The sequence below is a fragment of the Erpetoichthys calabaricus genome, chromosome 2 (assembly GCF_900747795.2).
Source record: "Erpetoichthys calabaricus chromosome 2, fErpCal1.3, whole genome shotgun sequence".
Lineage (NCBI taxonomy): Eukaryota > Metazoa > Chordata > Cladistia > Polypteriformes > Polypteridae > Erpetoichthys > Erpetoichthys calabaricus.
Window position 1 is genome coordinate 199,461,650 of NC_041395.2, and position 27,639 is coordinate 199,489,288.

The 27,639-nt window shown below is 37.5% G+C and overlaps 1 protein-coding gene across 1 annotated transcript; it reads right to left on the bottom strand.

Moving 5' to 3' along the window:
* Positions 1–2,781: 2,781 nt before the first annotated feature.
* LOC127526541 (uncharacterized) lies at positions 2,782–21,741 on the bottom strand. Its single transcript, XM_051922253.1, has 3 exons — positions 20,099–21,741; positions 14,555–14,643; positions 2,782–3,173 (listed from the first exon to the last, which is right to left on the bottom strand). The coding sequence occupies exons 1-3, from the start codon at positions 21,162–21,164 to the stop codon at positions 3,102–3,104; spliced, it is 1,227 nt and encodes a 408-aa protein (XP_051778213.1). The 5' UTR covers positions 21,165–21,741; the 3' UTR covers positions 2,782–3,101.
* Between the last annotated feature and the right edge of the window lie 5,898 nt (positions 21,742–27,639).

The window sequence follows — 27,639 nt, forward strand, 5'->3', positions numbered from 1 at the left end:
CGAGTACTGATTTTTTGTGCCATCTGCTCCCTTGGTTGTTCACCATGAAGCAGCTGTCTGAAAACAGAATTTAGAAAGAAATATGAGAAACACAAACAAAAAACTGTTGACTATATTATCCATAATAATCTAAGATATTTAACATAAGATAAACATTTCCACATCTGTAAATAGATAAACATTTCCACATCGATAATCTGTAAATGCAGTCCACTAAGATTCTTAATAACTGAGCCTAAAAGATGCACTAATTTCTGCAAAATCTCATCAAGACATCATAGCATCAGAAAGTTTGCTTTGTGTTGATGTTTTTAACCCAGAACAGTAAAATATACACTGGTTCGAGATTTCTAATGAATTATATTGAGCAACAAGACATCTGTTTAAAAACCATGATCCATTAAGTCCAGGAATTTGCTTCTATTTAAGAAAGTACATTAAAAAATAAAATTAAAAATAAACAGCATCCAAAGGGTCTCCCTGCTGCTGCCTACACCACTGCGAATGTAAAACAGCGTCAGAAAAGGCTGCACTGCTGCCACCTTATGGCTATCCCCCAATGTTATATGCTGCTACAGAAATACTGTATCATTACATTTATGCCAAGAAGTACTCTGATAGCCAATGCTTCTTTTCAATGTTTTTCCTAATCTCGTCTTTATTCTTCACATCTATGATTCATTTATATTTCCCATGCACTCTTTTGGAGTCAGTTTATTTTTCATTATCCAGTTTTCATTCCAACAGTGTCTTTCTTTTGTTTTCAAAATAAAAGCCTGTTTCAGCAGTGAAAGAAAATCCTGGATGCTTAGGCTGTGTTGTGAAGATAAGTGATTTCATCATCAAGTTTCTAGCCTTCTGCAATTTTCTTTTTGGGCAAGTCAAGCTTATAATAGAAAGTAAAATGTGTTCCAAAATTCTCATCATTTTTCAGCTTCTTGGAATCTTAACAGGGCACATGTTCAGTTTTAATTATTTATACCTTGGTGATGAATTTTACAGTTTCTATATTTATTTTGGAGTAGAGGTTACTTTGAATAATGTGATGCTATGCATTACTTGTGGCTACTGTACAAAACAAATGTCCATCAGCTTTATCAATTTTCTTTGTGGCTCCTACAGTAGCTGTACTGAGTGAATCATTGGAAATATTTTTATTAGGGATTTCCTTGGCAGCTGCACTATCAGCTTGTTGCCAGCTAATGGCACAGTAGTTTATCATATCATGTCAACTTCTAACTCACTTAATCCAGACCAGGGTTACAGGAAGGACTGGAGCCTACCCTAGCTAGCATAGGGCACAACGCAGAAAAAAACCCTGGTCAGCATGCCAGTCCATCACAGGGCAAACATATGCACATACCAGACACACGGCAGTTCAACTAACCTGCATGTTTTTGGACAGTGGAAAGAAACTAGAGCACCCGAAAGAAACCCACTCAGACATGGGGAGAACATGCAAACTCCATGCACGGTGACCTGGGACATAAACCCTTGTCTCTTTATGGTGAGGTAGCATCGCTTCCATGGTGTCAGCATGCAAGAGTAGCTTACTTATTAATGTCTCAAAGGCATAACACATAACATTCACTGTCTGCACCAACTAAAAATCAAATATTTTCATTGGTTCCATCTATTGCATAATGAAACACATTAAGGTGAAAATATCTGAATGTATCCATGCATATTTAAAAACAAGCCTGTCTATTTTTCATGCATGGGAATTAAACTACAGTAAATGTGAACTAGAAGTAGCAAATTAATAGTTGGTCTGATGTTTTTGCAGATTACTGAACTGGTGACAGCTTAGGCTGACTGACTAATGCTTTTGTAACATTTTGAGTCAATGAACATCTTATATATAATTCGCCTGCGTCCTCACTCACTCACTCACTCACTCATTCACTCGCTCACTCACTCACTCGCTCACTCACTCACTCGCTCACTCACTCACTCGCTCACTCACGTCCAAAGCCGAATGCGCAGTCGCCTTCTGCGCCGCTGCCCAAAAAACCTTACGCGACCGAAATCCAACCCCAACATTGTGGCAGGCGGCGGATTTAGCCTACGCATTATACAACTGTCTTCAACGGGTACATTCATGACTTAAACATTTCAAAGTTCGTCTCACTTCCAACTTATACAAATGCCTCTAAAGAGAAAATTTGCTTCATCGCGGCAGGCGGCAGATTTAGCCTACGCATTTCGGGATTATTATTCTGAAATCTCAAATCCTTCCGCCCAGGCATAGGATATTAGCCCCGATCACAGCCAACCCTCACACTCAAAATAATACGTAAGAACATATTATTATTAAGTACTTTCAGTGGGCGAGTGATGTGAAGGTGCAAGTTAAAGATGGGCCACATCAAAGGAAATTACTGCCAAACAGTGAGAGTGTCTTCACAAAAAATGTAGTCTATAGAGAGATTTTACAACGTTAGTTGCATACTGACAGGCCTCCAGTATACAAACAAAAAACGTCATAGATAGCATGTCTTTTTTAAGTGTACAGTATTTTTTGCAGTGATAAAGTCATACATATCCCAAACCTCTTAGTTAAGTATCATTACTTACATCACTTTCTTATTTATTTCTTACTTATCATTTGTTCTTCATACACTACTGACACAAACTCATGCCCGTTTCATCTTACGTTGTCGAAATGGGCTTTTTGTCTAGTTATTAAATAAAATGACACATCTGATGTTAAAAAAAAACAGGTAGTTGCGTTGTATTTAGTAAAAGTAATTTCATTAATCATACTTTCGCATGATAATAGTTCCACAGTTGTCTGATGGCATTTGGCAGCTCTTCTTTGTGATATGAAGTCCATGTCTAGTCTTCTATGCATCACAAACCAGGTGCAGTGCTGTACTTTGTGAATTTCAAATCACAGAGTCATGTAGATGAAAAGAGAAGATAAATCCGAAATTGTCAAGCTAATGAGCCAATGATCAATCACTAACCAACAGCAGCACATTTCAATGTTGTATATCTCATGAAATTTCCTTTTCTGTCTTGGCCAGGTAAAGTGTATTAAAAAAATTAAGACTGACTTGAGGAAAACAAATTTCTCTATAAACATTATGATCCATTCATCAGTTTGAGATGTTTAGAATCTTCAGTGAGCAGCTTTCCCCTTTCATTTGTTTTTCCATAATATTTTTTAGCTGTAAAACAGAATATTACAGTTTAATCTTTAAATTATTATGCCCAATAAGTAGAAGACTTTCATGAATTATATGGGTTTTAAAATTTAAATTGTGATCATGCATTAACAGAATATAAACTTATTGCACAATATGTATTCTGGGTTTTTTTATCAATTATTTATTTAATATTTTCAATAAAGAAAATAAAACAATTGTATGTAACATTTATAGCTAAATCCATAGCATGACAAGAACCCCTCCACCCATCCTGAGTTGAAAGACACTGAACCAGCAGTAACATTAGTGAGCGGCAGACATCCATGATGTAAAGGACTGAACAGCAGTAGACCAGCCCTCAATAGTTTTCATAGATGCTTTGTTAGTACAAGATGCAGATAACTTCATATGTAAACTGTAAACTTTATATACACAGTTATCATAAGTAACAGTTTCAGGAGATTTCCAACTTGAAGTAAGGAGAAGTTTATTGACAAGAGTGCCTAAGCACATACTCGTAAGGTTCTGTTGGTAAATGGTGGGATGCAGGTAGGTAAGATCTGAAAGGATTTGAGTGTCAGGCAATACCGAAATATCAGTATATAGGAAAGACCAGGAACAACTTACAAAGTCCAAAGGGAAAAAAGGGAGGGCAGAGCCTGAACATGTGGAGAAAAGTGCCAGGGACAACCATTGTGCAAAAGTGACAAAGACTATCAAGTTCCTATCAGAAAGTGCTTTCATGGCGTAGGGTAAACTCTATGGACTAACTTTGAGTTTGTTCATAATTAGGATTTCTGGAATAGCATTTTACACTATGGCATATGGTAACCCAGGCAGGAGAAGTAAAGGAAGGCGAGAGGTCTCTGAGCCAAACAAATTAGGGGGAGAGGTTTATAAGCAGAGTTACATAATACAGTATAGAGGCTGGAGACATGATCCTTAGAGATGAAGAGTGAGATAAGGAGTGAAGAGGATGAGCAGGCAGAGCAGAGAAAAAGATACCTTGTGTTCTTAGCACTGAACCAATCTGTAAATAAAGAAAAAAAAGATGAGGAAGGGAGAAGTAAAATGAGACTTGAATGACAGGAGCCTAGCATCATTAAATAGGTCACTAAGTTTAGTAAATCCTGCACTCTGCCAAGCAGGTTAAACAAATGGGTGACCAATGATGTTAAGGGCATTGTTACGAAAAATAAGGGTGCAAGTATGCCATTTCAACGCTGCACTAATATGTCTCCCTGCATGATGCCAATGCCAAATATGGAGGGCACCATTTAGGACTTATGTTTCAAAGGAACAAAGAGTGCCCCCGCTAGATAACGAGCAGTAACAATGGAGAATTTGATATGCAACTGTGATGGAGGAGGGGAGAGAAGGGATAGCCAGGACCAGATAGAAGAAAGGATGAAGCGCCAGTGGTAGTACTCCATATCAGAGTCACACCCCCGACCCCGACCCTCCCCACATATATAAAACCTACTGTGAATTAATGTATGTTTAACATAGGATCATTTCCATTCCATAATAACTTATAAATAAAAGACTAACTTCCAACCAGTAATTGAAATGCGGAGAAAGAGGAATCATAGAGGTCATAAAATTAAAATAGAGGGCCACATTCATTTCAATCCCAGTAAGGTGGGATTGAAAGGATATTCAGGAGTTTGAAAGGAGGTTTAGGTTAGAAAGACACATACAAATGGAGCAAAATGGAAGAGCAGGAGGGAGCAATTTGACCCATGCCTCATTGTTTCACTGTGGGTTTTAATGTTTAGTTGTGCCTTTTACCAGTCTTTTTGAAAGCCCCAATACATTTTTGTGCCATTGGCTCAGTAAGAATATTTTAGACTTAAAGACTGCACCTTTTGCCTATTGATTTGCCCTTTATTGCCTATCTAATAAACAGCTTTTTGTATTTAATCTGGCAGTAACTTTTGAATAGTACTGTGCTGGCCAGTATTGTTTAGTTCATAATAGATTGCTTTCAATCCTTCTAAGAAATACTCACAAACCTAAGAAATACAGTATATAATACCCAATGTGACACTTAACAAAAAAAAGGAAAACAGTTTATTTATAGCTGCATGTCAAGTAAAATGGCTAAGAAATAAATCTGACACATCAAATGAGAAAAAACATATAGAAACATCAAGAGCCCTAACAAAATGCTAGAATGGTTAATATGAAAGTAGACACTACCTTTTCTATAACTTTAAAAATGAGACAGTACTTATAAAGTTGTAGCCTTTTACAGTCTAGCTACTCATTTTGGTCCTTGGATGCAAGTTTTTGTTCCAACAAATTCTTGACATTAATTGGACCTCTGCTTTAGTTACATATGCTATTATTTGTCGGTTTCTAGCCTAATTGTTTCAAACCAGAAATGCACAAAAGGGCTGTTTTGTTTTAAAAGGCATTTAACAAGTATAGCAAGACTAAGATATACCAATCTCTCTTTTAAAGATTTGGATGTTTTAATTGCTTTAAAGTCTTTTTTTAATCAGTTGCATGCTAATAATCATAAAAGCAGAAATGATAATGAAGTAACTGTTTGTGTCACAGGCACCAGTATCTGCTCCTTATAAGCCTGCACTTTTTGAAACAATTAATACTGCTTCAACAAATACTTTTCAAAAAAGTGGAACTGGAAAATAATAACACAAACAAAACAAAAAAAAAAGAGTGGTTTGTAAATTCTGTTCAACCTGTGAAGCACTGCAACAACACATTATTTGATGTTTTATGTTGTAAACTGAAATTTTTTTAAACATAGTTGTGCAAGTCAAGTGTTTACCACAGTGTCACATTACATATTAAGCATTTGGGCACTGGAGACACAAGTTGATTCAGTCAAGCAAAGCAGAACTTTCCCCTATTCATCTGTTATGCAGGTCTTCAGCTGCTCAGTTGTGTGGGCCCTTCATTTCCATATTTTGTGATTGTGATGGAAAATGCAGTGATGTTCTTGGAAAAGACAGAGCCTTGATGGCAGCATATTTTTCTCCAAAATTTGTGCATATCTTTCTGCATTAATGGGTTCTGTCACACTCTCATATCTTTTGGACCTTATGCTGATAACAGCTAGGAGTCTCCTATTCCTATTTGGCCTGAATAACTCGATGGTTGTTTTTTCGAAAAACTATTTGAAACACTGACTTGTTGGGCCACAAAACATGATTCCACTGTGCTACTTTCCATCTTGAATGAGACCAAGCCCAGAGAAGTGACAATGTATGATTTCTGCTTTGCACAGTAATGCCTTGCACCTTTGGATGCAGCGGCAATAGTTGTTGACTGACAAAGTTTTACGAAAGTATTCCTGCGCCCATTTCATAATCTATATATACTAGGGGGCTCCGCCCCCTGCTCGCTTCGCTCGCCAACCCCTGGCGTTGGGGCATGACAAAGAGTGAGATGTATGAATTAGATATAGAATAGTGTGCAGGTTTGGATGATGCCTATATAAATAAAAAATAGAGTGTTTGGCATAGAGTAATGTTTTATTGGAATATTTCTTTGTATACAACATTAGTAGTAAAGATGGTGTCTTGTCTTTGAATGAGTCTTCCTTGGCATGGATCATTTATAACTTTAACTTTAACGTCAGATGAACGTCGAACACGTGAGAAGGCAACATAAAGTTGTCCATGTCCAAAAACGGGTTCAGAGAGGTAGATGCCAACCTTGTCCATGGCTTGTCCTTGTGATTTGTTGATGGTCATGGCAAATGCAGGTTTAATGGGGAACTGTCGGCATTTCAATTTAAAAGGTAAATCCAGGTCAGAACTCGTAAGGTCAATTCTAGGAATGAGAACAGTATTGTTAGCATGTGATTCTGTAAGAACTGTTGCTTGAATAACACCGTTTTTAAGGGTAAGGTTGTGTTGTGGTCATCCGTCTGGGTTAATAGTGTTCAAATATTCTAAGGGTAAATTCAGATGTTCATTGTCGTCATCAGAGTCAACTTTGTCAGAGCTTAGAAAGAGCCGTGTCTCTCCAGGAAGTAATGAAATGACCTGGTTATTAATGTGATTAACATTAATATTTTTTGGACATAATATAGTGCGTTTTGTTAACCACATATGCGAAAGCAGTATGGGCCATTGCCTTTTGGTGGCCTGATATGTACTCCGGTAGATGCAAAAGCAAATGAACTATTGTAGGATCTAATGCAGTTCATAAAGTTTTTACTTTCAGGCACATCGTTAGTTAGAAGCTTCTGTAGATATTCAGGATATGAATGTAAAGGAGGCAGTCTAATCTGCCCCTTTTGACAACAACGTGTAAATTCATTATTTGAATTGCCAGTTGTTTCTTCTGGGAAGTTAAGTGAATGACAATGATTGCAAATGACATTCATTAATCCCAATGAATTTTCCTCAATAGTGGACTCATTATTGAAGGCGTTGTCAGCCAACTGGCGTAAGCGGTTTAGCAGGTGTCTTGCGTTGATGTCCGCGACGGGAAGGTTTTGCTTGTGGCGTTTGAGTGCCGCGTTGTTGCATGTCCATTATTTGTGACGCGCTATTTTGGATTTTTAATTGATTCGCCCCCGCCTTTGCCAAAAGTCCGTCTCAGTGTACGTCGTGTATTGTTTGTATCGAGCCTTGTCCGTTTTTTGTATGTCGGTCAGTTGAGCTTTCTGCTTTTGGAGTCTTGCTTGCTTGTTTTCTGGCAGGTCATATGCGCGTTGTACACGTCTGCCTTCATTTATTCTGTCTCTTCGCTCCCTTTTTTGTATGTCTGAGACGTGAGCTCTTTCTTTTGAAATCGTGCTTGTTTCGATGCAGTACTTTGAGACGCGCGCTGTATGCGTCTACGTTCATTGTGTCTGTCCATTTGGGCACGTCTCTGTAACGGGGTTACTTGAGCTTTTCGTTTTTTGATCCGAGACATTTTTTCTCCCTGAGTTTCCGAAGCGCGTTGTATGCGCCCCCATGTATTTTTTTTTTTTCATTCGTGTTCGTGTGTTTGGTCCCGTTATCCGATCCGAATCGTTTTGTACCTGTGACCGTGTATTCATGACTTGTTTGTTCCTCAGCGTGCGAAATATGGATAAGTAATAAGGAGGATCGCACTCACTGTTAATATGGCGCCTTTTCTGCAGTTGAACGGTTAATAGTGCTTTATTGTAAGGAGATCCACCTATGCTGCCTAGTGTGAAGGTGTTGAGATGACGTATGTTTAATATGGACGTTTCCTTTAGATATGTGGCTTTGGGTGTCACTTCTTATTGATGTGTGGGGGGGGGGGGGTTGGTGAGGATTGTTGTTGCGCGAGCGTCTTCTTTCTTTTTGTGTTCCAGGGGCTTTTTGAATCTCCCTCTTTGTGTGTGTCCCGTCCGTTGCTTGTAGGGTTGTGTGTTGTGGTTTTGTGTTCTTTTTTTTTTGTGTTCCATGGGCTTGTTAAATCCCCCTCTTGGTGTGTGTCCCGTCCGGTGCCTGTGGGGGGGGGGGGGGGGGGGTTGGGTGCCTTGCTGTTGTGTGCGAGCGTCTTCTTTTTTTTTTGTGTGCTAGTTTCATGTGCAATGGGTTTCGTTCGGCGCCAGCTTTTTTTGACTACTTTTTTCTGTGCCTTTTCCTTTTTTCTTTGCTCGCGCCGCCTCATTTCTTTGACTCCTTTTTTCTGTGGTCTTGTCCGCCTCTCGCGGCCCCTCATCCGCCTTTCGCGGCCCCTCATTTCTTGGGGCGCCTGCGCAGTACGTCTTTTTGCGGCTACGGCCCATGGCCGGATGTCCCTGCGTCCATCCGGTTTAGCATTCTCGGTTAGTAATATGGATAATTCATTAAGACCATGGCAAGCAAGACAGAGCCCCGCCCACTAACAATTCACTAAGCAGCCGACCATGGCACGTAAGACAGAGACCATGGGATACGCACGACAGAGCACCACCTACCAACTCTAAGACCATGGGATACGCACGACAGAGCCCCGCCCACCAACTCTAACCCTCCTCCCGAGTCCACCCTCGCTCTCAAGGCATGTACGCTGCCTGCTCATGTGCCAGCACGCAACACCCGACCAAACACCACCTCAGTCGCTTTCGTCTCTGCTACAGTCCACATGCACCTCTGAGCCACGTTGACTTTTCATTGTTCTTTTCGGTTCCGGCTGCTTTTCTATATATAATCCACCAAGTCGCCCGACCATGGCATACACACGCATGCAAGACAGAGCCCCGCCCACCAACTCTAAACCTCCTCCCACGTCCATTACCTTCACATTGTTTTCCTTTTATTTCTGATCCCGTTCAACAACTATAGGGCGACATCGACTTCTCAACTGTGACTCCGGAACAACTCAGTCCGTGAGCTATATTAAGCGTCACCAATGAAGACTCGCTACACCTTAATGAACAAGTACTGAAACTTATCCCTATCGACGAAGTAACTTTCACCAGCGTTGACTCCATCGTCACAGACGATCCCGCAGATCAAGTTTCACTCCCCGAAGAATTTCTTAACAGTCTTACTCCCACTAGCATGCCTCCGCATAAACTCAAAATTAAAATAGGTTCAGTCGTCATGCTTCTCAGAAACCTCATGCCAGCAAGAAGTCTCTGTAATGGCACTAGACTGACTTAACACATTCACCGCAAATGTACTGAAGTGTAAAACTATCGCAGATCCTACCTCACAAACTGTCCTTATTCCCCGGATATCCCTGACCCCATCAGATTTAAATTTGCCTTTTACTTTTACACGCAGACAATTTCCTGTTAGATTGGCCTTTGCAATGACAATTAATAAGGCACAGGGCCAAACTTTCAAAAAGATATGCCTGTATCTGCCAAAACCAGTCAGTCACGGACAATTGTGTGTTGCTCTCTCCAGAGTTCCATCTTTTCATTCACTTACAGTCGTATCCTCAAACCCACCCCATTTGGACAACTGTGTCTTTCAGGAAGTGTTCACCCATCGCTGCGGGTTGGCTAGTGTTAATTATAACTGTATGACGATTTTTAAGACTATGTCATCCATAGGCTCAGAGATCACTCACATTCAGATGGGGTTTTCAGTCTTGCCTTTTATGCACTGAGATCTAACCAGATTCCTTTAATCTTTTAATCATTTTGTTCAATGTCGAGGGTAAAATGCCCAAAATCCTACTGAATTTTTTTGGGGGGCTGAGCTGTTCTCAAAGTGCCGGATTATTGGCTGATGCATCTGTTGGCAAACTGGTGAGCCTCAACCCATCCTCTCCTTTTTGGCAGCACCTCATATACTGTTATACGGTTGTCACGCGTTTCACATCACTTTGTTATTTCAACTTGTCACATTGATATTAGTCCTAAATTACCCCATCACAAATTTTTTAGAATGTATTGCAGGCATCAATTTCAGAAAAAACTTATATCTTTAAAAAAATACAGTTGATTATGTAAAATATGAAATACCTTGTCTTTATACTCTTATACTCCTTCTGTTTGAATACAAGTCAAAATAAATTTATTAATCACTCCATTTTGTTTTTATGAGCATTTTCCAGGCTGATTCAATAGCAGACAGAAAGACAACTTAATGTGAAATTTGTATTTTTGATAGACTCGGGTTAAAAGAAATTTGTCAATTTCTTCATTTTTCACTTTTTATGGTTGTTGAAATCTAAATGCTATCAAAATAATAGCAAACAGAAAAGAGAAAATTTAAGCATTAAATGCTAAAGAGAAGCCGCTAGCACTAGTTGGAAAAAGCACCTGCAACTGTATGGAGCTGTTGTTTTTATAGGTTCTCCAACTATATATGATGTAATGCCAGCTCATTCTTCTGGTGATTCATCCCTGACTGATATACAGGTATCTTGTCTGGCGCCATTGCAATAGCAATGTGCGTGCAGCTGACTGCTCCGATTACATTTGGAAAACCGGATGTTGCTGCGAATTGCGCTTTGATGTATCATAGTTCAACCACAGTGTAAGTAAATCTTATCTATCTGGATGACAAGGGGATAATACCATCCTTTACAGTTAGCATGGTGCAACTCAGTGATGTTTATGAAATACCCGATCGGTCAACAAGTTCACCTTGAAAAGTTCCTGTGGTGAAAAACCTGAGCATAGACAAAACTTGCAAAGGAGCAAGTATGGCACAAATTCTCAAAGTCTGCCTTTGTAAAGTTGGTGGCAGTTGAGAACACAGCTTCAAGAGGATAGCTCTTGTACATCAAAATTGACCAGTTGTAATCATCTGTAAATAAGCGCTCTCTTCTAATTCTTCCATTTGCAATGTCTTCTAGTAATGCCAAAACAGCTATGGTTGTTGGAATAGTTTGGCCATGAACCATTATATTGTTACAGAATGATTACAATCAAGTGAATTAAATTTAGAAACAATATGCAATTAATTTCGGTGTAGTTGATAAATCCTGCGTGATTGATGTGAATATGAAAAAGAAGAGTAAATGACACAGAAACAGTAGCACTGCTTTGATGCAGGGTGCCACCAGTTTGCAAAACTGAGCAGAAATGTGTGTACACAAGGTAGGGGGGCTACTATGAAAATGTGTGTGGCTTTACGGCAAGTTTCGTTTTTATACATCTGAAAGTGCGTGAGGAAATGGGAGTATATAACTTTTTTGTGCATATGCACTGTTTAAACTGGTCTGCCTAGAAATAGGCTTCACAGTAGGCAGCTTGACCCCAAACTCAAAAGGGCAGGCCTTCAAGGCCTGCAAAAGGTCAAAATGAGGCTCAGGCTTAAAATGCTAAAAAATACTCTTAAATGTTCAAACATGCCATTTAAGGGAGATAACATGTAATTTCTATCTTAAACAGAACACACAATAAATATTAGAAATTGAAAGGATTTATTAATTAACAGAAGAACAAAAATGGCTAGACACAGGGAAAAAGTGCAAAAAACAATTGCATAAAAGGATAACGTAAGGCTAACAAATCCAATCCTAATTCCAACTCAGAGTCCACAAACAAAGCAAGAATCCACAATAACCCGAAAAAATTTAAAAGTATACTTATAGTAATGAATTTGACTCTACAAACCATAACTATCAACTTTTAGGAACAAAGCCTGTTTCCTACTGCATCCCTCAAGGGCCTGGGTTTAACACCACTGCTTTATATGAAGGAGGAATACTAGAAAATACATTTACAGGTATAAATACAGTTGTATGTATGGATTCATGCAGCCAGAGCATAGACATTCCTTAGGATCATATACATATATGAATTTGCATCCTTGTCTTGTCAAACCCAGCTACTTAAGCACTACTTATAAAAGTTAAATGTATGCATACAGATGTGTATTCATTTCAAACATTTTTACATGGTGAATATAAAAACTATCATATAAATCAAGAGTTCCCAAACTTTTTTCAGCCGCAGACCCCTTTACCAAAAACTTTTAAAACCGTCGACCCCCTAGTCATTTACTTTACTTACTCAAATTAATAAATTTTGTACAGTACTCAATATTAAATATTTCACTAGATATCAAACTTTTCATTTTAATCACTTATAATTAATGATTGAAAAAGATAAAAGGACTAATGAATATGGCATTATCGTGTGCGAACATTAATATCGAAACCTGCACTAACGAAAATTAAAGCAAAAAAATATGAGCAGAAGTTTTTTTACATTTTTGACATTTATGAAATAAATATGTAAATTCAAAATAAGTACAAATACTGTATTGAAATCACTATATTAAATATAAAAATGAAGAGACTTGCAACGTTTTTTCATGTCCGCACTTGCTTTGATACATTCGATAAGACAATGCTCAGACATGTTTTTGCTAAATGTATTTTCATGCATTCTTACGTGCGACTCTTTTAATGAAACATTTTACCTTTTCGCTCGCAAGTTTGGTATGTAATGTGTTTTTTATCAAAAAAGTGTTTTTTTTTTAATTATTTTACTTCTTAATTAGATACCTATTGGAATCATAGATATTTTGAAGTAACAAACACAAACAAATAAGCAGTAGTAAGGGGGGTCTATTTTTTCTGTCATCGACCCCCAAATTTTTTATTGAAACTATCAACCCCTAGAAAGTTCAAATCGACCCCAGGGGGTCGATATCGACCACTTTGGGAACTCTTGATATAAATGAATCCACAGAACATACCACAAAACAGTATACAAAAGAAAAATAATGAGAATGTTAAGCAGAATGTACTTATTTCCTCAAAACATTTTACAACTAATCTCAAATGTACTTTTTTCAGGTATTTTAAGTTTTGTAATTTGTCTCCTACTTTTCACATTTTACTCTGGGTAAATGGTATCATCAAAACACATTTGATGTGTATATGTGACTCTCTTTATAGATTTATAGTTTTTATTTCTTTACAGATATTTGTGTACTAGTCTGGCCCACAGGATCACCTTAGGGTCAGGGTGTCCAGTAGTTATTGTAAGTTTAAATGCAAGCCTGGGGTTTCTAGTGCTAATTGCCTCAGTAGAGAACGGATGCCAACAGATGGTATATCCATCCATTATCCAACCCGCTATATCCTAACTACAGGGTCACGGGGGGTCTTCTGGAGCCAATCCCAGCCAACATAGGGTGTAAGGCAGGAAACAAACCCCGGGCAGGGTGCCAACCCACTGCAGACAGATGGTATATATAATCCTTATTTTACACTGAAGGCACTAAACACATAATTACAGGAAAACTGAGCAAAACAAAATTACAAAATTAAAAAAAAAAAAAAAAAAACGCTACAAAACAACAATGTCAGGCATAATTTATTCTCCAAAGAAACATAGCTGTTAATGTTATTGTAAAAGTAATCAATAGAATTAAAAATGTATTCCCTAAACCTGAATTTTAAATATAAAGCAACGTTGTTTTTTACCCATGGTTTTGAAAAAATCTAGGAATAACATCAAACCTTCATCTTCAAACATTCATCTTGGATTGCTATTGGCCAATGATTTATAAATTATTAAAATTATTAAAAAAATAAATGATTTATAAAGTACCTTTGTAAGTCTGTTTGAATGGATATGGCTGAAAATGCTATAATCTGTATATATAACTGTGATTGGTTTCCAGTTTTCACTAATGTTCTGATTTCTGATAAATGTAGGGTTTAAATTAGTTAATTTATGTCACATTGTGATTGTTATCATATATTTAAAGGTACCGCTAGTGAAAGTATAGAATTCCAGTTCCTTCCAATCTAACCTGAATAATAGGGGGAATTCCATTGTAAGATTGTCTTTCCCAGGAGAAATTGTTCATGATGTTGTTTTTATGGCACTTTTTCCATTGATATTTCAAGCTCATACAGCTAAGTAACATGTTATTTACTCTAATAATATGTGATTCAATTGTTTGAAAAAACATATTACAATGTGCCAATAAATACCCTATAAACATGTAAACGTGGAACTTGATGGAGTTTATCAGTTTAATATAATCATTACTTACATGCCGTGCCACTTGGATTATAGTTTCATTATCCAAAACTCCAGAAGGAAGAAGAGACATTTTAATTTGAAGATGGAGTATTTGGCTATCTGAGGTGGGGAAAAAAAAACAGTATGACGTTAAAAAATCAAATTGAAAAAAAATCACTACAGAAATTCATGATCGTCAAGAAGACGTGAGGTGGAAAAATGCAACATGAGAAACAGACTAGGATTATCACAATATAGATGCCTTTGGAGTGAGCTGTATGGCTACTCAATCAACCAGATCAGGTGTCAGGAAACAAAAACTGCATGTTTCAAGAATATTACATGAAAATCTTTTAAATTTTTGTTGTGTTTTCCTTAACACAAAGAACCAGAAGTAGCTTAGTTCCATACAAGCATGGGTACTATAAATAAGATGTCCAGTGTTAAAGGCACAGGTGGCTGAATGATTTGTAAGAATCATAAAGCTTTATATTTCACTGGGCTAGATCAAGTTTGGTAAATATATATATATATATATATATATATATATATATATATATATATATATATATATATATATATATATATATATATGTATATATTGTGACAAGAAGAGACATGAGACATGGCAAAGGTTTGGGGCAGCCACCCGTATAATCTGTATCCTGGCTGCAAAATGTAAAGGTTGAGTGCAAGTAAAGTTTACAAGACAGAGTCCAAAACCGAACTGAATTCCAGAGGAAGGGAGTGAGGCTTATAGGAAGTCTGGGGGAAGTGATGTCATCCTCGGTGCCGGGACCGGAAGTGATGTCGTCCTGGGGCCCGGGACCGGAAGTGGTGTGCTCCAAGTCGAGGCAGTGGTTTCCGGTGGGATTTCCCAGGAAAGGTCTGCAGGGAACTTAGAAAGAGCATCAGTGCACCCCCGCCACCCCCTGGGCAGATGTGTTACCATTATTCTCCAAGCCCTTCAGCTGCCTCCTATTTACACGTGTGCGACTATATATATATGAAAAAAAAAGGAAACATTTTAAAAATAACGTAACATGATTGTCAATGTAATTGTGTTGTCATTGTTATAACTGTTGCTGTCTTATATATATATATATATATATATAATATATATATATATATATATATATATATATATTATATATATAATATACACACACACATAAACATTTATATACATATACATATATATATATATCTACATATACACATCTACATATATATACACACATACATAAACACACACATAAGACTTACTGACTGAAACGGGCTTTCATTGACAATCATGTTACGTTATTTTTAAAATGTTTCCTTTTTTTTTCATAACCTCTTTAACACACTACTTCTCCGCTGCGAAGCGCGGGTATTTTGCTAGTACCGGTATATATATATATATATATATATATACATATACACACATACATGCAGTTTTAATAACACAGAAATCAATATAAACATTAACATCATTATCATATGAGAATATGAAGTAATATATAAGAAGCACTTTTCATATAAATATAAATTATTAAACAGTAAAATCTTCTTCTGTAATTTGCTACCGTGGCAATTTGTGTGTCTGTCCAGGATTTAAAATGACCTGTAGCTCGCAAACCGTTTCACCTATACACTTGAAATGTGGTACACATATAGTACGTCACGTCTACTATCCGCTTTATGGGTGATGATTGTTTTACTCTTTTTATGTTTATTTTATTTTATTGTAGAATCAACTCCTATCTGCGCACAGCAGGGCAGCCGTGGGCGGATGCGTATGGTGTATTCACTCCATGTTATCGTGCATTGCGCTGTCAGTGGTATTTTGATAAAAGAATTTGAACAACATATAAGAAGCGTATAAATTATTAAACAGTAAAACATTAACATTTAAGAAGTAAAGTTACATTAAGTATTACTGCAGTGCCTTCGGGTATACGTTATTTTTTGTTTGTCCATTACATGCTTAAATGTATAAATTTTTTGGTGCACCTACCCGAGAACACGCGACATATAACCGAGCGTGGGAGAAGCATGGATTTTAAACACGCGTTGAGTTGATCTGCTGGTCTCCCTCGTGGAATAACTGGTAATGTTTGACTAAAATCTACAGCGAGTAAAACGACATTACCTCCTATTTTTTTTTTTACGATGTCTGAGATCTTGCTTTTTTCGGTTCAAGGCTTCATAAGCTCTTTTATGTTGTATGGTGTACTTATCCCAAACCATCATCTTTGAATGTTGCAAGACTTTCGCCTTGTATGTAGATCGGGGTAATTACATTCATTGCATTCCTAGTCTGAATCACAATGTGATTGTATGGGTGGTTACCTGGCACTGTAGGGTTGCCACCCGTCCTTTAAAATACGGAATCGTGCCGCGTTTGAGAATGAAATTGCGCGTCCCGTTTTGAATCAATACTGGACGGGATTTATCCCGTATTTTTTTTATAATTTATTTTTTAAAGCAGCGTCTCATGCAAATCATCCCACACGCATTTTATGAAGATGCCTCCTTTCCTACTTTTGATTGGGTAATACTTGATGTCATCATTAGTTTGATTGGTCTTTTTAACTGTCCAGTGAGGAGGGCGTGTCTTTTAAGTAGAGTCTGCAAAGTGTTGGCACTGAGATGTGGTGTCAGCGCCATAGTTGAAGCCCCTAACGTTGCGGTCAGCAAGTTGGCTAACATCCGCCATGTGCCGTCTTTCAGTTGCGAGAAGCAGATCATAGAATGGTTGAAACTGTTGCCCCTAACGTTGCGCCACGGCGTGTGGTTCGTTTATACCTCGTGTCTTCTCATTAAAGTTTTATCTCGCGAATATGTTATTGCAATCCGCAGCGGGAGCGTTTCTATAAACTTAATTTAAACTTACGTTTTACACCGTGCTTTGTTTCCCTTATGAACATGCTTGTATGCTTAACTCGCTCCGTTCTCAATTGTTTAATTATTTTTTTGCTGTTCGCTGTTTGCGGCTCTTCCCTCCATTTCCCCCTACTTTCGTTCTTTTATCTCGCGAATATGTTATTGCAATCCTTAACGGGAGAGTTTCAATAAACTGATTGAAAATAGTTTTGCATTTACCTTTTTAGTAAAAGGCGAGCTTTTAAGCCTGAGAAATCACCCCGTAAATGCACACGTTTAATTGCACATGTGTTAATATGTATGGTTACACAGTATTAAAAGACAGTGAACAACGTCAGTTACCTTTGTTCCCGCGTTTGATAAAAGGTGAGCTTTTAAGCCTGAGAAATCACCCCGTAAATGCACACGTTTAATTGCACATGTGTTAATATGTATGCTTACACAGTATTAAAAGACAGTCAAAAATTAACGTCATTTACCTTCGTTCCCCGCGTGTGACTCGTGCTGTAAATCTCTTCCTTGTTTTTAGTTCACGTGATTACGTAGGAGGCGTGATGACGCGATACGTGACTCCGCCTCCTCCATTACAGTGTATGGACAAAAAATATGTTCCAGTTATGACCATTACGCTTTGAATTTCGAAATGAAACCTGCCTAAAACTTTTGTAAGTAAGCTGTAAGGAATGAGCCTGCCAAATTTCAGCCTTCCACCTACACGGGAAGTTGGAGAATTAGTGATGAGTCAGTCAGTGAGTGAGTCAGTCAGTCAGTCAGTGAGGGCTTTGCCTTTTATTATTATAGATATAGCACTTTCTAAAAGCACATGCTTTACATATCTTACATAACATTACAAATATAACAAAATACATTTGAACATTGTACACAATGCTGCTTGATAGTTTGTGAATTCTTAATGTAATTCTTTAAATGTTACATTTTTGTGCTATAAAATGTGACTTTCATCAAAGCACAGGGCACACATTACCAGTTTAGAAGAAGTAATTAACCTAACATGCAAATATTTGGGAATGTGGGAAACCAGAGATATGTGATGGGAAAAACATATCTCCATCCACAACTTGAATATGCTGGGAAAAGGACCAAGGTGTTTGAAGCTGTCATGCTATATCACTCTGCAATCCTGTCTAATGTTTTATGCCTCTAAATTACTCTGAATCAGGCATGATGGTCATAAAGCAATGCCTGTAAGATCAAAGAGATGAAAACAGTGTCATTTTTAGGATTTCAAGCCCTGTCACCTTTGTGAGGATTGTTAATTAAATATTTTCCAGTTTCAAAGTGTTTGAGTAATTGGCTACATGAAAGTCACCACCATAATGACCTTTTAGGTCAGCATGTTTAAATTACACCAATAGGTGCAAGTTTGGGTTTTGACTATTGCAGTGGCTTAGTGTGTTGCACTAGTCTGGATCCACAGAGATGTTCAGAATCACACTGTGGTTATAAGCATGGTAACCATTCTTAGACTTTTGTACTGTATATTCAACAATTGATCAATTTCTCACATTTTAGTACATTTTCGTAGAATATCGTTGTGGCTCCTGGCAGTATTTTGGCTTTGACATTCCTAGAGGTTTATTTTCTCCAGCTTTATCGTTGACTGCAGTTTTTTTCTCCTTTTCTCTTTGGCCATTTGACCATAGAATAAGCTATGTAATCAAACAAAAACCTTTTATCATTACAAGAGGCTTACAAATACCTGAATAAAACTGTAATTTATGTTCAGCTCCTCTAAGGATCTTCCTATTTTTACATTGTGTTACTTTCTGTCATTTTCTGTTACCACCTGTATGTGTAAAGCACTTTAAAGTACACTTCTGTATTCGAATATCTTATGTAAATAAATATTATTGTTTCAGTTTGGGTTAAAGCATGGGGTGAATAATGCAGACATACTCTTATGAAATTAGCAGAGGTGAATAATCAGTTGCTTCCAAAGAATCAGGAATGTTCCTTTAACTTAGATGGCAAATGTGCTAAATGATTCAAGGATTTTTAGCAAAGGAACCAATGTTTTAGTCTACATAGATGTCACAGTTTTGTACTTTCCTGTAAAATTCAACTGAAAAAAAAATGCAAGAAAGTGTGCATGCATTAGAATGCTTAAGGTTTAGGATTTAGGACCTCAGTTTTTCAATGGAGACCCACCTGAAAGCTTTCCTTAATGGTCCTGAGGAAATGCCAAAACAACTAAAAAGCATCTTGCCCAATCAATACTTTATTTTATTAATAGTAGTATATTTCAAACAAAATTAAGGAAAACAAAAATGCTCCAATCTTGTAAACCTCAAAAAGGACAGTTACCAACTTAATAGTAAGGCTAATTTCACTAGATCAAAATTCACTAAGTCTAAAAGTAAACTCCAAAGAAAGCAAACCTTTACTATGAATCAAAAAAATGGTTTAACAGCCACAGCACCTGAGGATCATAACTTAATCTGCCCCCACTCCAGTTAACAATCAACATAAGACATTCACGACTGAATACCACGAAGTAAATGTTTCTATTTTAGTTAATTACAAAGTGAAACGAACAATAAAGAAGTAAAAAAATACAAGGGTAAAAAGGGGAATATAATTAAAAACAGAGAAACAGTAAAAGGAATAAACGGAAAAAAAGACATCCAAGGGACAAGTCCAAGTGCAATTTTAACAAAAGCTACTGCATGTGCCACTTGTTACTTACGTTCTGATTTGGTGCTAGCCTCAGGTTCCAGTAGTTCTGTTTTCTCTGTTCCTAAACTACTTGACGTGACTGATGTTTCTGAAAAGTCTGTTTGGTACTTGGTGGTGCCATCCTCTGTGCTTTGCCCCTTGCCTTCCTTTTCTGCTGAGGCCTTTGTGAAGGATGATGGTGGTGTTCTAGAGGATACATTTCCAAAGATCAAATCCAGCAGAGGGGTGGAGCTGCCATTGGCCTGTGAGGAGTGGAGAGCTTGTGGCTCAGTTGTAGTATTAGGAAATGCTGTAGTTGTATGCGACTTGGCAATGCTTACTGAATTTGTGTAAATTGTGGTGACTGTCACAGGTTGTTTACTTAGATCTGTCTGCATTGCTTGTGATGTGCTGCTTGTTTCAAACTGTACATCTTTGATGTCAGAGGGTAATTCCACATTAGATACTGGGGTGGAGGAAGAAGGGTTGTCTTTTTGTGTACCTACGGCATTAGTAGATGAAGCTTCTGGGGTTGTATTTGTTGGAAGTGGTTGTCCATCTCTGTTGTGCATAGTAATGTGCTCTGGTACAATTTCTCCCTTTGGCAGAATGGAGGTTGGTTTTCTCAATGTTGTGACCAGCAGACTCATTGAAGAAGAGAGCTCAGAAGTTAGAAGATGATGTTTTGAAATTGCTGTTGTGTTTTCTGATTTTGCCATTCCATTGTTGGTGTCTATTATGTTGGTATGTGAGAAGGCATAGTCTGTAGTTTCTGACTCCTGCACTGAGTATAATGCTACCGACAGAGTTGATCTGGTCACAGATGGTCTTTGTGTGGGCACTGGGGCCAACAGTTTGTGCTTAATGAAAGAAGAGACTACAAGACCTGAACTCTGATTTGTTGTCAGGATTTTGGAATCGTCTATAGGTTGCTGAGCTAGAGTAACAAATTCCATGCCCATTGTCACTTGTATGTCTCTCTGTTTTGAGGTGTTCATCATACCTGACTCTCCTAGGATTGTCTTATTGACATCATTGTTTGAAGGCAAAGAAGAGAAAAAGCTGAAGTCTGGAGTGTTTTGCACTCTGCCTGGCATATTGACTGATGCTTGAGCGGCCAAAGATGACGATGTAGGCTTTGAGGATGTCCAAAACAGGATATGGAGATGTAGTAAACTGCAGCTCAGTGTTTGTGGTGGTTGACAAAATATTTGGAGATGGACTTACAGAAAGCTGAGCGGATGGCAGTTGTCTATTGGAAGTGGTAAGTTGATTGCTTGGAGATGGGGTTATAAACCACTTAGTAGGAACTCTGTTTGTGAAAGCAATGTCTGGAGATGGTATGGACCTCATTATAGGATCTATTGTGGGCAATATAGAGTCTGAAGATGATTCAGGTGACAATGGTGTATTTGTAGTGTTCAAAACAAAATCTGCATATGGAGTTCTAGATATCTGATGTGAACGATTAGTTGTCAAAGTAGAGTCTGGAGATGTAGTTGACCACACTGGTGAACCTAATGTGGTTGACAGAGATTCTGGGGATGAAACTGCTGTAGGCTGTGGTGTCATATTGGTTATGAAAGAAGAGTCTGGAGATGTTCTTGACAGCACAGATACATTTTCTGTGGTAGACATTGTGTATAGAGATGATTCAGAACTTGGTATTTCATTTGTAGTGGTCAGTGCAAGGTCTGGAGATGGAGTTACAGAAACCTGTGATAGAATTTTGGTTGTAAAAACATATTCTGGAGATGTATATAGAAGCTGGTGATGGGGTTGTTTTAACCGATATGGGGCCTGAAGACATCACAGGAGGTAATGCTGCATTTACAATGGTGAACTTATTGTTTGGAGAATGAGTTACTGAAAGCTGTGGTGAAAGCTTAGTTCTGAAAGGAAAATCTGAATCTGTAATAGAGTGCAGAAGTGATTCTGTGGTAGTCAGTGAGATATCTGCAGATTTGACAAACAATTGTGGAGAACTGTTTGTGGCCAATACTGAAACTTCAGGTGATCCTAGTGTAATAGAAGTTAATGACGATATTACAGATAATTGTGTATTTTCAATGTCAGAAAACTGTGGTGAAGTTTTTGTGGTCAATATAGGGTCTACGGATGGCAATTGACTTCTGTTTAATGTTACAGGGTCTGAAGATTTTACTGACTTCAGTATTGTATGTTGAATCAATGTTGCAGGTTTTTGAAATGTTGTATAGTGCAGTGTTGGATCTGTGGAGGCCAATACCTGGTTTTGAGTTTCCATGGTTTGTTGATCAGGATCAGTATTGATCCATACAGGTTCTGGTGATGACATTGATTGTAGTAATGAATTTGTTGTTGTCAATATGGGACCTGGAACAGCCGTGGACTGTAATTCTGAATTTTGTGCAGGCAAAATGGGGTCTGGAGGCACTCTAGATGACTGTGGTAAACTTTTCATTATCGGTGCAGTTACTTGTGATGTAATAGATACTAAATCTGTTGAATTTGAGTGCAGAGATGATACAGACTGCTGTTGCTGTGTTGTTGTCAGACCTGTCTCTGATGTTGGTACAGAGTGAATCGATTTATTTGCAGTTGCTGACATAGGGTTTGGGGTGGATAGATGTAGCACAGGTGAACTCTCAGTGTTCAGTGAAAGATATGGAGATGTTATTGTCTGTGTTGAATATGTACTGGTCAATGCAGCTATGGACTGTATTTCTGGATTTTCAAAGGTTGGTGCTTCGGTCTGTGGTGCTAAATTGGTCAAATCATGGTCCGGAGGCATTACTGACCACTGTTGTGAACTTTTAGTGGGCAGTGTAGAAACAGGATGTGTCATTGATAAGTTGTGGACTGGAGAAATTATTGACACATCCATTGAACCTGACATTAATGCAGGGTCATCAGATGGAATTGGTGGTTTTGTAGTGGTCAGTGCAGAGTTTAGTGTGGTTAAAAGCTCCAAATGAGGATTTGTTTTGGTTGTCACAGATTCTGAACGAGATACAGATATCAATGATGAATTCTCAGTTACCAGTAAATTAAATTCAGAAGTTATAGTTGGTTGTGGATGTGTAATTTTGAGTAAAATGTCTGTCAATGTTGCAGACTGTGGCGAATCATTTAATTTGGTTGGTACAGAGTCTTGTTGAATTATAAATAGTGGTGATGAGTGTGAAGTAGCAGTCATTGTAGGGACTGAAGATGTTATAGACTGAAATAGTTGATTGGTAGAAGAAAATGCAAGGTCTGTGGGCATCTGTGCTGATTGTTGAATTGTAGTGGACAGTGTAGTACCTGGGGGTGTTTTAGATAGTAGTGCAGGAAATGGAAATGTTATCATCAGGTGTGGATTAATGGTGATCAATTCTGGCACTGGTAGTGTAATAGATAGCACTGATGGATTTTTGGTAGTCAATTGTTGGTCTTTGGAATTTATAGACTGTAGTTGCAAATTTGTAGTGGGTGCAGTGGGGTCTGATGATGATATGGTCAGCAATTGTTGAATTGCAGTAGTCAATGCAGGTTTTGGAGTGAACATGATCTGAAACTTTTTATCGGTCATCGTCAACTCATTATCTAGAGGTGCTTTAGACAGTGATAAATTCATTGTGACTGATTCTTGAGAATTGGACTGCATGTTCAGTTGAGTATTGGTGGTGGCTAATGTTGATTCTTGAGAAGTAATAGAAAAACCATTTGCCATGGTCATTAATGGACTTTGAAAGTTTGTGGATATTGTGGGGAGATTAGTGGTAGACATTAAGGGCTCAGATGATAAAAGTGATGATTGTTTATTAGTAGTGGTTAACAGGGGATGTTGAGACTTTAAAGATAGTGGTGATGTATATGTGGTAATGACCGCAACGTCTGTAGATGTTGAATGGGTCATTGCTACTTTTATGCTGTTAGGAACAGAATCTGACAGCTTTGGTGATTTTGTATTGTTAAACGCAAGAATTGAATGTGAAGCAGTAGGAACAAGATGTGAATTAGTAGATTTTGAGGATGCATCATTAAGTAATTCTGGTTCGGTATTTGAAGACAGGTGAACTGCATCCAGTTTTTTACTTGTAAACACAGAGAATGGTGCACTGGTCAGTACAGGATCTACATTTGTTCCAGGTGGCCATGCTGGACTATCACTCATTACCACAGATTCAGAATAGGTTGGGGTTAGCTGGGGTGGTTCTGTACTGGTTGGCAGAATTTTTGAAAATGTTACAAGCATAGTAGCTGGTTTTGTAAAGACAGAAGACTCTGAACCTGTTGTTGAACTGCTAAATGGGGTGGATTCCGCTGAAGTTAAATTTAAATGTGTGTTGGATGTTGAAGACAGCAGTGGTGCATGTTGACTGGATGATATGGACTGTGAAGGGAATGAGACAGATTTTGAATGTGCTGATGGTGATAAAGATGGATTTGTATTTGTAGGAACAGAATCTGGCTGTGTTGAAGGTAGCATGCCAGAATTTGTACTGGCAAACTCTGCTTCCAAAGGCAAAGAAGGTGGCACTGTTGATTTTGTACTGGAAAAAAATGATTCTAAGGATGTCATCGCTACTGAATTTTTGTTGCTAGAAACAATTTCTGTTTGCTTTGCAAATGCGGAGGCTGGTTTTGTACTTGTAGAAGCATCTCCGAAAGTTGTTGCTGGAGGTGTTGTTAGCTGTGTGCTAGATGATATAACTTCTGAAGGGACTGCAGACGGTTGTGATGATTTTGTACTAATGAGTGACACATAAGGTGATGTTTTGCTGGGAGATGTACTTTTTGCTGCAGAACATAAGAATATAAAAAAAAGACATTATGAGTCCAAATTCTTTCAATTTCATTTATAAATGAATTTTAATTTTAATTTAAGAAAATGACATGCAATATATTGCAAAATAAACCAGGCAATATTATTTTCAAATATTTTTTCAAAAAATGAATGTGAGTTAACTTTTAAAAATGTAATGGTTACTGTAAACTGAGCTGTTTTTTAGTCCCAGCCTTCTTTTATTACAACAAAAGGATTTACTGTGCTTTTATGCATAAAAAGATAAAGGTTCCTCTCCCAGTGTAATGACTTTAAAAAGTATGTGGAATAACATGTTTGACTACTCCACCTATGCATCAAATTTGTAAAGACCAGCTGAGAATAAATGTGGTACTGTTGAAAACTGCATACGTGTACGTGTGTGTGTCTGCATGTGCCAATGTCTGGAAGTGACAGTTTAATGGAGCAGAACAGGACAGAGCTGGCAGCACATACTGTCTCTCCTGGACATTCTCCAATCTGTTTGATGAATCATACAGCACATTGGCAGCCTCATCTCACAAATCTATTTTCTTCAACTATCATATATTATCATTTAAGGTAAAAAGCAAAAAAAAAAAAAAAGACATGGTAAGGTCTATATTATAATTTGATGTAAAATTCAGTAGCTATGCATGTTTATGCCCTGTTGTTCTATTTATGAACAAAAAGAGGATTCATAAAACAAGCTGCATTCTGTGTAGTAGGATGCTGCCCCATTTAAATATATGTTGGAAAAATTCTAACATATGGTTTAAACTGAACTTTTATAGCTCTTGCAGATACATGCAAAAACTATCAATAAACTTGTCTCTTAGAATAAAAAGCTAATATTTGTTCATTCATTTTACAATTCCTTGTCAAAAGAGGTGGAGCCTATCCAGTCAGCAACACACAAGAAGCCAGTCCATCACAAGGTAGGCTCTGTTACACATCAAAATCTTTTGATATCCAGCTTATTTAACACACATTTGAAATGATGGAAGAACACCCACACAAACCCAAGGAGAATTTGTAAACTTGTAACAGTGACCGAGCCAGGATTTGAGCCTGTGACTCTGAAGAGCACTGACCATGCTGCTCAAATAAATCAAATATATATTTTTTTTAATATTATATGACACATTTTATGAAAAGTGGGATGGTACTGAAGTATTCCTTGCATGATTTTGGGCTATACAAGAAATAACTTATTGTATTTGGCTCTGAGGCTAGGGATCTGCAGTGGCAATTGGAAGGTTGCTGGTTCGATTCCCATAAATGCCAATAGGGACTCTGCTCTGTTGGGCCCTTGAGCAAGGCCCTTAATCTGCAATTGCTGAGCACTTTGAATAGTGAGAAAAGCACTATATAAATGAAAAGAATTATTATTATTTATCTTGTATTGCCAAAAGTCATCTCATTTTAATTTTTATCATCTCAACAAGGAATTATTCATACTTCAAGAGGAGCCATCTACTCTAAGATTTTTTAACTTAATTACAATTAACTACTTGCTTCTGCAGAATTTGGAAGTACTCGATGCAAAGCTAGGACAGTTCTAGGGACTAAAATGGACTTGTAGTCAGCCAGACGATGTTCAGAACACACACTGGTATGCAAACCAAAAAGCAAAAAAAGCAAATCAATTAAATCAAGCATTGGGGGAAATTGCATGCAATACACTGTTTTGAAGGTTACAAATTAGAATCCATATCCATATCCATATAGTTGTTTTTTTGTATATTTAATATAAAAGACGACTAACATCTGAGCTAATCCATAACATGATTATGTAGTGTTGAGAAATTAAAAACTACGTACTGTAGGACTGGATTGGTATCCTCTATTTCAGCGTTTCTCAACCTTTAAGTATTTGTGACCTGAGTTTTCATAACAGTTTTAGTCGCACCCCCCTAACATTTTTTTGAAAGGAGCCCACTAATACCAATGTGTTCTTTTTTAATTAATGATATATCATAGATGCATATTTTATTATACCTACTTAACTTTTATTGACATTTATCTCTATATTTATTTTTCTAGTATCAGAATTTAGTTTAAGTTAATTTGTTTTGGTTTCAATAGATTTATTTTTCATATTTTCGATTCTTGTTTTCCTTTTTTCACATCTTTGCGCCCCAAAGTTTGAGAACCGCTGCTCTATTTTAAGACTTAGTATGAGACTTAGTATACCTGATCATGTTGAACACCAGCAGTATATACCAGTTTGGGTATATGCATCATAATAAACTTCCAAGTCGAGACACTTTGGCACAATAATTAAAAGAAAGACAGAAGTTTTGATGTAAGGTAGTTATACTTCCTACTCATGGCACTGGAGAGCGTTGATGTGCTGCAAGTTGATTAGTATATGCAAGTAAGAATTTCTCTGTACACATTACAAGAATACACCTTAATATAAGGACAAGTGTCTGTATGTATGTCTGTGTGTTCATCCAGTTGCTATGTCTCTGTAATTTCAAAAGAAGACACAACAAACATGAACACTGCTTTTACAAATTCTATACTAAATGGCATATAACAGACATATGAATTTGTCATGCCAACAGATGGTTCACCACAAACCTTTCTAGCAATGCATTATATTACTACAAATGTTTGTGATGCACCGTCTGTTGAAATGATAAATGCAATGCATTTTATTACTACATGCAAATAAAATACATTCCAATAGATGGTACATTGAAAATATTACTGCTGATGTCTGTGTTGATTAATTAAATTTTGACTAATTTAGATGGGTAGCACAGCTAGTGACCCTATAAAATTGTGGCCACTCA